General features: G+C 39.7%; 1 protein-coding gene across 3 annotated transcripts in view; it reads left to right on the top strand.

Annotated features, from left to right (window-relative positions):
* Nucleotides 1–756: 756 nt before the first annotated feature.
* The window catches only part of LOC128686230 (BCAS3 microtubule associated cell migration factor-like), a 98332-nt gene continuing 86609 nt past the window's right edge, over nt 757–12479 (top strand). For 2 of the 3 annotated variants that reach the window (XM_053773074.2, XM_070083247.1), the window contains exons 1-2: nt 990–1059; nt 8275–8407. In XM_053773074.2, the coding sequence (XP_053629049.2) occupies nt 1016–1059; nt 8275–8407 (177 nt within the window). In that variant the 5' untranslated portion in view covers nt 990–1015. Of the gene's footprint in view, nt 912–989; nt 1060–8274; nt 8408–12479 lie in introns of those variants that run through there. The other variant, XM_070083246.1, reaches the window with a different exon arrangement.

A 12479-nucleotide genomic window follows, 5' to 3' on the forward strand; every position in this document is an offset into this window, starting at 1 on the left:
TAAAGTCAGTACCTGACCAACCGGGCTGTGGTTCGTACGTCAGCTTGCGTGTGACCAGCAGTAACAGCCTGGTTGATCAGACCCTGATCCACCATGAGGCCTGGTCTCAAACCCTCTTGAGGTATATATATATATATATATATATATATATATATATATATATATATATATATATATATATATATAATAATAATAATAATAAAATAATAATAATAATAATAATAATAATAATAAACTTGCTTCAGGGGGAACTCTAGGTACTCCCTTATAAATTTGAAATATAAACTTGATTTTTACAAATCATAATTTACAATTCAGGAATAGGTGACATTATTGACGCTATAGAAAGCCTCTTGTTATGCACAGCATTTCAGCTGAAATTTTTTTAATTACTTTCTTTTATTAAAATTAGATACACCTCATTGCGCGGCTTCTTTGATTTATAATATATTCTTAAGAAAGTAGCTTAGCGCTTCTTTTTGATTATAATAATAATAATCTTAAGAAAGTAAACAGAAAACGTGTTGAGCAGGACGAGATTTGCATCTTGGCAACCTGTCTGTCTAGGATACAATTGAGAGCTTACGTAGAGACGTAGTATATTAGGTTTGAAGCCAAACAAATATTGTGTTTTATTTAGGGAAGTGGATTGAGTTTTAAAATAAACAAAGTTGCCATTCTCTATGTATATATTAAAAAGAAAGAGAAAATTAAAAATATAAATAAATATATGTTGGTGCAGCGTCCCTCTAGCGTCGATATTCACAACTAAAGTAACAAACAAAACAAAGATCAGCTGACGCTGGTGCGACGCAGTAGGAAAAACGCAGGAAAATTGCGTTTATTTCGCTTTTTTTTCCGTTGTCTGGTGCTTCGTACATGTGATGCAATGAGAACTTGGTAGACAATAGGTAAATATTGCCCGATTGCCTTCATTTACTAGCCAAAATAATGTAAGAAGTGAGAAAGGACCATTATTGTGTGACGTAGGTTGGCTGGGAATCCTTTGTTTTGTATGGATGATGCAAGTTACTGCTTGTGTGGGGAGCTGTCAACCAGGTATTAACACGTGATACGCGGTACCACTTACCCTATTTACATTTATTACGTCTAAATGTTCTGATGGACCTGTCAGTTCAGTGCCGATTGAAAAAGCAGATTATTATCTTTACTATTATATTTAGGGGAAAATTAAACTTCATATAACACGTATGGAATGGGAGGCAGTCAGGTACGATTCAAGGAATGAGAGAGCAGGTCCATTAACTTGGATCAAGAACCATATAACACCATCATGGAACCTACTTCCGTTGAGGTGCTAAAAAGTAAATTAATGGAAGTCGCCGCCCAGGCTGCGTATATCCCTAATTAGAACAAACGCTTCTGAATGGATGAACAATAAACTTAAACATCCCCTAAGGTAAAAAAAAAAAAAATTACAGACGAATATGAGGAGAGGGTCAACGTATTGACCAATATCGATTTAAATGGAAAAAATGTATAATGAAAGCCAAGAGAAAATATGAAATTAAGGTTGTAAGGGAATCAAATACTAATCCAAAAAGTTTCTTTAAGGCATAAAGGCATTAGATTAGGGAAAAGATAGGCCCATTTAAAATAGCTCAGGTCATCTTACTGTTAATGACAAAGAAATGTGTACCATTTTTAAAACCTGTTTACTCAGTTTTTACATGAAAATATATATGAAATCCTGGAGATCAATAATTATACAAGTCAGTACTATAATAAATTTTTCAAGGTCATAGTTGTGTGATATGGTCTTCAGACAACTTTATAGATTGAATCTAAAGTCATCTAATCCATATAGCTGTTTTTGCAAGTTACATAAGAACATAAGAACGAAGGAACACTGCAGAAGGCCTACTGGCCCATGCGAGGCAGGTCCAAGTCTCCTACCGGCTTAAGCCAATGCACCCAACCTAGTCAGGTCAGGTCACATTGACTTAAGGGAGGAACACGGCAACCGACCTGGTAGCACAAGCTATCAGGTCCAACTCACACCCACCCACATCCACTCATGTATTTATCCAACCTATTTTTAAAGCTACACAACGTTCTGGCCTCTATAACTGTACTCGGGAGTTTGTTCCACTCATCCACAACTCTATTACCAAACCAGTACTTTCCTATATCCTTCCTGAATCTGAATTTTTCCAACTTAAAACCATTGCTGCGAGTCCTGTCTAGGCTAGATATTTTCAGCACACTATTTACATCCCCTTTATTTATTCCTGTCTTCCATTTATACACCTCAATCATATCCCCCCTAATTCTATGTCTTTCTAGAGAGTGCAGATTCAGGGCCCTTAGTCTATCCTCATAGGGAAGGTTTCTGATACATGGGATCAACTTTGTCATCCTCCTTTGTACATTTTCCAGAGAATTTATATCCATTCTGTAATACGGTGACCAAAACTGTGCAGCATAATCTAAATGAGGCCTAACCAAGGATGTATAGAGTTGAAGAACAACCTGAGGACTCCTATTATTTATGCTTCTTGATATGAAGCCAAGGGTTCTATTAGCTTTATTGCGAACACTTATGCACTGTTGTCTTGGTTTCAGATTACTGCTAACCAGAACTCCTAAATCTTTTTCGCAATCCGTAATATTAAGATCTACATTATTTAGTTTATATGTGGCATGGTTATTGTCCTGTCCAACATTTAGAACTTTGCATTTGTCTATATTAAACTGCATCTGCCACTTCTCCGACCACTGCATCAGTCTATTCAAATCTTCCTGGAGTGCTCGAATGTCCTCGTCAGAATGAATTCGACGGCCTATTTTGGTGTCATCAGCAAACTTGCCGATGTCGCTCTTTATGCCCTCATCTATGTCGTTTATGTAGATTGTGAACAGCAGGGGGCCCAACACTGACCCCTGTGGAACACCGCTCGTGACGCTTCCCCACTCTGATTTCTCCCCATTTATGCAAACTCTCTGCTGCCTATTTGTCAACCATGCCTCTATCCAGGAAAAAATTTCTCCTCCTATTCCATGTGCTTTAATTTTCCTCAATAATCTCTGATGTGGGACCCTGTCAAAAGCCTTACTGAAGTCCATATACACAATATCATATTCATTACCATGATCTACCTCCTCAAATACCTTAGTGAAAAAAGTTAATAAATTCATAAGGCAGGAACGCCCCTTTGTAAAACCATGCTGAGATTCGTTGATTAATTTATGCTTTTCAAGGTGGCTATGAACTGCCTCGGCAATTATTGATTCCATAAATTTTCCCACTATGGAGGTTAGGCTTATTGGTCTATAGTTCGAAGCTAAGGACCTGTCACCTGTTTTGAAAATAGGTATCACATTTGCCATTTTCCACTTATCTGGCACCATGCCAGTTTGTAGTGATATGTTGAAAAGATTAGCCAAAGGTGTGCTAAGCTCCTCTTTACATTCCTTTAGAACCCTTGCATACAGTTCATCAGGGCCTGGGGATTTGTTAGGTTTTAATTTATCTATTTGCCTAAGGACCATGTCACTTGTGACCCTAATCGTGCACAGTTTATTATCGTCCTGTTCTACATAATTTATCATTACTGGAATATCGCTGGTATCCTCCTGTGTAAAAACTGAGAGGAAGTATGTGTTAAAAATTCTACACATTTCCTTATCACTGTCAGTGAGCTGACCCGAGGAACTTTTGAGTGGGCCTATCTTGTCCCTGATCTTACTTCTGTATACCTGAAAGAATCCTTTTGGGTTAGTCTTCGATTGTCTTGCAACTTTAACCTCATAATCTCATTTTGCTTTTCTAATTCCCTTTTTTATTTCTCTCTTTAACTGAATATATCGATTTCTTAATTGCCCCTCTCCTCTTTTGATTTGCCTATATATGCCTCTCTTTTGACCAATCAGATATTTTAATCTATTGTTCATCCATTTAGGATCATTTTTGTTTGATCTGATTTCCCTATTTGGAACATAATTTGACTGAGCAGCTAGAACTATGCCCTGGAAAGCATCATATCGGCAACTATCACCACCTACCTGACCCTTAGTCAGGTCATTCCAGTTCAGCCCACCTAAGTAATTTTTCAGTCCTATGAAATCAGCCAAGCGAAAGTCAGGGACGGAGACTTGATTGCCATTATTAGGGGAATTCCATGATATATTAACCCTTTGACTGTTTCAGGCCCCTCTCTGAAACTGTCATTCTATGTCGCTCAATTTTTGAAAAAAAAAAAAAATTATTTTTTCTTATGAAATGATAGAGAATCTTTTCCCGATGGTAATGACACCAAAAGTTCGAAATTTGGTCGAAAACTCGTGGAATCATGCTCCCGCGAAGTTAGCGGTCTCGGCGACATATGCGTATCGGCGATTTCGCCGACTTTGAGCCCAATTTTCAGCCAATTCCATTGTTCCAGTTGACCAAACTCATAGCTATTTCTTTAGAACTCCATTTTATCTATCAGCTGAGTACAAGAAACCTCCCATTTACTAATTTGGACTACCCAATATGGTGGTCAGAAATTGGCAATTTGGCCAATTTCACGCAAAATAAAAAAGATGCCAATTTCAAAATAGGGTCCAGAATAAACAAGGTAGACATTCTTGGCACTAAAATAACATAAGCTCTGTTCATTAGTCACATCTCTAGGCCCCTCTTATATTATTATTGCTTTCTATTTTGATTTTTTATTCATACAAAAAAATACAAAATTTACTGTTATGCAGACGACTGCATTATTGTAAAAATGGTATAAATAATATCAGTGCACTAGTGAAAGAATATTAGACTCCCCAGTTGACGTGTATTGGACGTGTGGTATGATTTATGTACTCTTGAACATTGGTAAAAATCGAACATTTCCGCTACTTTGAGCTCAGTTTCAAGGTCGTTTTCATCGTAAAAGTAATGAAAATCATCTCTATTTCTGTAATATGTTTTCCATTTTATCACCTAAGACCATGAAAACGCGAATACAACGATAAATACTATACGAAAATACACCTCAAAGTCGGCGTTTTATTCCAAAAAAACGATCAGAGTTTTTTTTTTCTCATTACGCAATGTGTGCTGCAGGATTTTTTTTATGTGGTGCACACTGACCACACAGACCCATTCTCTCACATGTGGGCCTACCAGCTTTCTCCCACTTGATTTGAAGGCGCTAGAATTATTGACTCGTAAGACGTATTTATACGTCGAAAACAGTCAAAGGGTTAAAACTGAGTGATTTGTGATCACTTTCCCCAAGCTCATCATTAACCTCAAGATTATTAATTAGTGTTTCCCTACTGGCAAGAACCAAGTCAAGGAGGTTATTTCCCCTAGTTGGCTCTGTCACAAACTGTTTTAAGAGGAGTCTTAAGAGGAACCTAGCAAACCATTATCAAGTGTCTTCAGTAAATCACTATAAATGAGTGTTGTACTAGACAAGTGGAAAATGGGGAAATGTGATACCTATTTACAAGGTGGGAGATAAGTTCGTAGATTTGAATGCTGCACTCCTTAAGTGGATGTGACCTGACCTGATGACTAGGCTTAAGCCAGTAGGAGACTTGGACCTGCCTTGCATGGGCCAGTAGGCCTGCTGCAGTGTTCCTTCTTTCTTATGTTCGTAAATGCCATTTGAAAATGCCTTGAAAGATATAATTTTTGTCTATGAATCTGAATACGGTTTTACAAAGGGAATCTTCCTTCTTATGAATTTTCTATCTTTTTTTTTTCCCAAGGTGTTTGAGGCAATAGACCAAGATAAGGAATACAGTATTGTGTATGTATGGACTTTGGTAAGGCCATTGATAGGGCCCCACACAGGAGACTGAGGGTGAAAGTCGCAACACATGATATAGGAGGAAATACTTCCTGGATCGAGTCATGGTTGACCGATGGGCAACCTAACCTAACCTAACCTAACCTAACCTAACCTAACCTAACCAAGAGGGTTAGTAAGCCAGTGTAGCCCAGTAAAATCAGGTTGTCATTGAGGACTGTCTTATCTCCAATGAAATCCTTCAGTCTTCTCCCCAAGGAAGTGACCCACACCTTTTGTTTAACACCCAGGTACCTATCAGTTACTAGGTGAACAGGGGCAGCAGGTATAAGGAAATGTGACCAGTGTTTCTACTCGTGCAGGGAATCAAATCCTGGTCCCTCAGTGTGCAAGCTGAGGTGGGTACCAACTGAGTCATGAGACACCCACAACAGCCATGTCATAAACAGTGTGGCTTGTTTCATCTGGGGTCCTCCCATCCTTTTGGGAAGGTTGGAGTGCAGTCCAATGGAGAGAGGTCCATTGGTTTTACTGTATCATTATCAGTATGTTATGGATCAACACTATTTCCAAACAGTATCCACCTAATTTTGGCAGGAAATAAAATTGTCCTTGAATTGCTGCCATAACCATGCCAGTCTACCTGGAGGATGTTCTAGGGGTGAACGCTCCCATGGCCCAGCCCATTACCAGGCCTCCCAGTGGATTGGCCTGATCAACCAGGCTGCTTCTGCCAGATACGAACCACAGTCCAGCTGGTCAGGTACTGACTTTAGGTATCTCTCCAGCTTCCTCTTGAAGACAGCCAGGGGTCTATTGGTACACAAATAACCCTCACATAGAAGAGAGGAGCTTACGGCGACGTTTCGGTCCGACTTGGACCATTTACAAAGTCACACTAAAGAGAAGTAGAGCAGGAAGGGGTATATATAGGCAAGAAGAGGTGGTGGCGGTGGTGGCGGCGGCAGCGGTGGCAGTGGCGGCGGTAGTGGGGAATAAGGAGGACGAGCCAGTCAAATACAAAGAAAGGGGAGCACTGCAAGAGAACTAAGTGCCCACAGAGGGAGCGCAAGTACACAGAGGTGGGGAAGAAGGGGAAGTGATGAAATAAATAATGAAGGAACAGAAACATGAGACAGAAGAAAGACAACCCAGAGGAGAAAAAGGGAAAGAGGAAAGGGGAAGAGGGAGAAGAAGAAAAAAGGAGGAATCAGGTTAAGTCACGGGTGTTCTGAAGTTTGGAGCATTTTACAATGTAGTGGGAGAGGAAGGCATCTACAGAGACGAAGCCAGGACTAAGATTCATACAAGGAAAATTGTGTATTAGAGAGGATTCAACTAGACAGTGACTGTTAAAGTTGGAAGTAGGGAAGACAGTTTTAGCAGAAGACCAATCAATAGGATGGCTGTGATCTCTGACGTGACAGAACAGAGCATTGTTAGTATTGGCAAGCCTAACACTATTTTGGTGCTCCCTAAGTCTGGCAGAAAGAGATCAACCAGTTTCTCCAAAGTATTGAAGAGGACAGGAGGAACAAGAAATAGAGTAGACACCAGGAACATCTGTAGAGGGAGGAGAGGTATGCACGAGATTAGTGCGAAGAGTATTAGTCTGGCAGAAAGTAAGCTTGATGTCTAAGGGACGGAGAGAATTGTTGAGATTAGAAAGACCGGAAATGTAGGGAAGGCAGAGGACAGAAGAGTTCCCAGGAGTAGAGAGTTTGGGAGAGAAGAAATTACGTTTAGCACTTGAGAGGGCAGAGTCTATGAAATGGGAAGGGTAGCCAAGACGGGAAAACGAATTATGAAGAGTGGAAATTTCTGCTGGAAGGAACTGAGGACCACAGATGCGGAGGGCACGGAGAAAGAGGGAAATAAGAACACTTTTCTTGACAGGGGAAGCATGATAGGAAAAGTAGTGAATGTACATGCCACTGTGCATAGGTTTGCGGTAAACGGAAAAGGAAAAACCTGTATCTGAGTGGTGGACATGGACATCAAGGAAAGGAAGCAAGGAATTAGATTCCCATTCAGCTTTAAACTTAATGGAAGGGGCAAGATTATTAAGGGCTTCAAGAAAAGGTTGGAAGAGACTGGAGTCATGAGGCCACAGAGCAAAGATGTCATCAACATAGCGGAGACAGAGTGAAGGGCGCACATCGATGGTAGGAAGAAGAACAGTCTCGAAGTATTCCATGTAAAGATTGGTAATTCACCCAGCATAGCATATTGGGATCAGGAACCCATTCTAACAGAGTTCTCAAAAAAATTTCAAATTACTTTTAATATATCTGCTTAATCTATTTTTTTATTATACTGTTGGTATCCTTAATTATATGCTTAATATTAGCAAGTGTCCCTAGAGCTAATGGGCTGATGGTAGTTGTCAAATTTCACTTATACCAGTATTCTACACTGCTCAGTGCCTGGGTAATAGTCTAGGGAATCATATCCAGGGCCAGGTGTTGAAATGAACTGTAATGAACTTCTTGCATAACAGTTTTGCGCTTAACAGGGGACTGGTCATGTCATCAGCCATGTCTGGTGAAAGTGGACGTGGTTCACGACCTTCAGTGGGCCAGCAGGTTCGTCCTGAACCTGTGGTTGAGAAAACTTTCGTTGAGAATGTAGCAGGGTTCATAAATGAGGTAAGTTTAAAGTATTGTGCAAATGTCTTCTGTACCATGTTAGATAATTAAAGCTTGATCATATTAGTTAAATTTGTAAAGTACTGCATATGAAGTGTGTGAGAGGCTGTATGGTTGTATGAATGTATACAGTGGACCCCCGCATACCGTTGGCCTTACATAACGTTAAATCCGCATACCGATACATTTTATTGCTAAGATTTTGCCTCGCATACTGCTAAAAAACCTGCTCAACGCTGTTCGTCCGAGACGCGTCTAATGTGCAGCCTGAGCCAGCCTCACATGTTCCGCCGGTGGCATTGTTTACAAGCCAGCCTCCGCGGTAACATCCAAGCATACAATCGTAACATTTCATATTATTACAGTGTTTTTGGTGATTTTATCTGCAAAATAAGTGACCATGGGCCCCAAGAAAGCTTCTAGTGCCAACCCTGTGGTAAAAAGGGTGAGAAATATTATCGAAATACTGTGGCACCATGGTCAACTGCTGATGCTGCTGCTGCTGTAGCACTGTCAGCTGCTGCTGCTGCTGCTGCTGCTGCTGTAGCACCGTTGTTGGTGTGGCTTATTGAGAATACCAAGAAACAATTAACCCCAGAGGGTTAGCCACCCAGGATAACCCAAAAAAGCGTGTCATCGAAGACTGTCTAACTTATTTCCATTGGGGTCCTTAATCTTGTCTCCCAGGATGCAACCCACACCAGTCGACTAACACCCAGGTGAACAGGGAAAAACGCCTGGAACTAGTGCTCATATTGGTGAATTTAAAGCCAGCAAAGGTTGGTTTGAGAGATTTAAGAATCGTAGTGGCATACACAGTGTGATAAGGCCTGTTCTGGAAGAAAATGCCAAACAGGACCTACACTACTCAGGAGGAAAAGGCACTCCCAGGACACAGTGTCTCATCAGTCATTGCTGCATCTTCAATAAAGGTAAGTGTCATTTATTCTTCATTTAGTAGAGTAGTACATGCACAATATATACTGTGCATGTACTACTCTACTATTGTGCATGTATCCTTCTCTTTGTGTGTAGGAAAATGTATATTTCATGTGGTAAAATTTTTTTTTTCATACTTTTGGGTGTCTTGCACGGATTAATTTGATTTCCATTATTTCTTATGGGGAAAATTCATTCGCATAACGATAATTTCGCATAACAATGAGCTCTCATGAACGGATTAATATCGTTATGTGGGGGTCCACTGTATTCAGTGATTAAGTGGAAGAAGTGATTTTTATACTGCATGAATCAAAATAAGAAAAAGTAACAGAGATGATGAGTGAATAGAATACATGATAATGTGTATGCATGTATGGCAATAAATAGCCTTGTCTTCATATTTATTTCACCCTCTTTCATTTATTATATACATTACTGTATTTTATGTCCTTCCACTTATGATGACTTGTTTTTATTCAGAAACTCCCTTGAATAGCAGAAAGGCCTCCTGGCAGCCCAATTTTTGCATGATCTAGCTTGACTATAATTTATTATTATTATTATCACACTGGCCGATTCCCACCAAGGTAGGGTGGCCCGAAAAAGAAAAACTTTCACAATCATTCACTCCATCACTGTCTTGCCAGAAGGGTGCTTTACACTACAGTTTTTAAACTGCAACATTAACACCCCTCCTTCAGAGTGCAGGCACTGTACTTCCCATCTCCAGGACTCAAGTCTGGCCTGTCGGTTTCCCTGAATCCCTTCATAAATGTTACTTTGCTCACACTCCAACAGCATGTCAAGTATTAAAAACCACTTGTCTCCATTCACTCCTATCAAACACGCTCACGCATGCCTGCTGGAAGTCCAAGCCCCTCGCACACAAAACCTCCTTTACCCCCTCCCTCCAACCTTTCCTAGGCCGACCCCTACCCCGCCTTCCTTCCACTACAGACTGATACACTCTTTAAGTCACTCTGTTTCGCTCCATTCTCTGTACATGTCTGAACCACCTCAACAACCCTTCCTCAGCCCTCTGGACAACAGTTTTGGTAATCCCGCACCTCCTAACTTCCAAACTACGAATTCTCTGCATTATGTTCACACCACACATTACTCTCAGACATGACATCTCCACTGCCTCCAGCCTTCTCCTCGCTGCAACATTCATCACCCATGCTTCACACCCATATAAGAGCATTGGTAAAACTATACTCTCATGCATTCCCCTCTTTGCCTCCAAGGACAAAGTTCTTTGTCTCCACAGACTCCTAAGTGCACCACTCACCCTTTTCCCCTCATCAGTTCTATGATTCACCTCATCTTTCATAGACCCATCCGCTGACACGTCCACTCCCAAATATCTGAATACATTCACCTCCTCCATACTCTCTCCCTCCAATCTGATATCCAATCTTTCATCACCTAATCTTTTTATTATCCTCATTACCTTACTCTTTCCTGTATTCACTTTTAATTTTCTTTTGCACACCCTACCAAATTCATCCATCTGTTTTTAATATTGTACAGTACATCCACTTTGCAATGCATCTCATTCTGTCAAAAAAATTTCGTGGATGTGTAAACATAGCTAAACCCCTTTGTAAGAGGCAACTCAATTGTTGGAAAGAAAGGCCTAGTAATCCCTTATGAATAAATTACTAAATGTAAAAAGAAGATAAACTATAGTTTTCTACGTTTTTGGGTCACCCTGCCTCAGTGGGATGTGGCTGGTATGTTTAACCCTTTGACTGTTTCAGGCCCCTTTCTGAAACTGTCATTCTATGTCGATAAATTTTTGAAAAAAAAAAAAATTATTTTTTCTTATGAAATGATAGAGAATCTTTTCCCGATGGTAATGACACCAAAAGTTCGAAATTTGGTCGAAAACTCATGGAATTACGCTCCCGCGAAGTTAGCGGTCTCGGCGACAAATGCGTATCGGCGATTTCGCCGACTTTGAGCCCTATTTTCAGCCAATTTCGTTGTTCCAGTTGACCAAACTCATAGCTATTTCTTTAGAACTCCATTTCATCTATCAGCTGAGTACAAGAAACCTCCCATTTAGCAATTTGGACTACCCAATATGGTGGTCAGAAATTGGCAATTTGGCCAATTTCATGCAAACTAAAAAAGATGCCAATTTCAAAATAGGGTCCAGAATAAACAAGGTAGACATTCTTGGCACTAAAATAACATATCCTCCATTCATTAGTCACATCTCTAGGCCCCTCTTATATTATTATTGCTTTCTATTTTGATTTTTTATTCATACAAAAAAATATAAAATTTACTGTTATGCAGACTACTGTATTATTGTAAAAATGGTATAAATAATATCAGTGCACTAGTGAAAGAATATTAGACTCCCCAGTTGACGTGTATTGGATGTGTGGTGTGATTTGTTTACTCCTGAACATTGGTAAAAATCGAACATTTCCGCTACTTTAAGCTCAGTTTCAAGGTCGTTTTCATCGTCCAAGTAATGAAAATCATCTCTATTTCTGTAATATGTTTTCCATTTTATCACCTAAGACCATGAAAACGCAAATACATCGATAAATACTATACGAAAATACTGTACACCTCAAATTCGGCGTTTTAATCCAAAAAAACGATCAGAGTTTTTTTTTTTTCTCATTAATCACTGTGTGCTGCAGGATTTTTTTTATGTGGTGCACACTGACCACACAGACCCATTCTCTCACATGTGGGCCTACCAGCTTTCTTCCGCTTGATTTGAAGCCGCTAGAATTATTGAGTACAGTGGACCCCCGCATAACGATTACCTCCGAATGTGACCAATTATGTAAGTGTATTTATGTAAGTGCGTTTGTACGTGTATGTTTGGGGGTCTGAAATGGACTAATCTACTTCACAATATTCCTTATGGGAATAAATTCGGTCAGTACTGGCACCTGAACATACTTATGGAGTGAAAAAATATCGTTAATCGGGGGTCCACTGTATATATACGTCAGAAACAGTGGCGCGTAAGACGTATTTATACGGTGTAAACAGTCAAAGGGTTAAAAAAAATGCATTTTGTTTATATGGTAAAGTTTGTTAAAATGATTGTAGTATGTATTCATAATGTACTTTTTGTGTTATCATAGAAAATTAAGCC

The sequence above is a fragment of the Cherax quadricarinatus genome, chromosome 9, assembly GCF_038502225.1.
Source record: "Cherax quadricarinatus isolate ZL_2023a chromosome 9, ASM3850222v1, whole genome shotgun sequence".
Lineage (NCBI taxonomy): Eukaryota > Metazoa > Arthropoda > Malacostraca > Decapoda > Parastacidae > Cherax > Cherax quadricarinatus.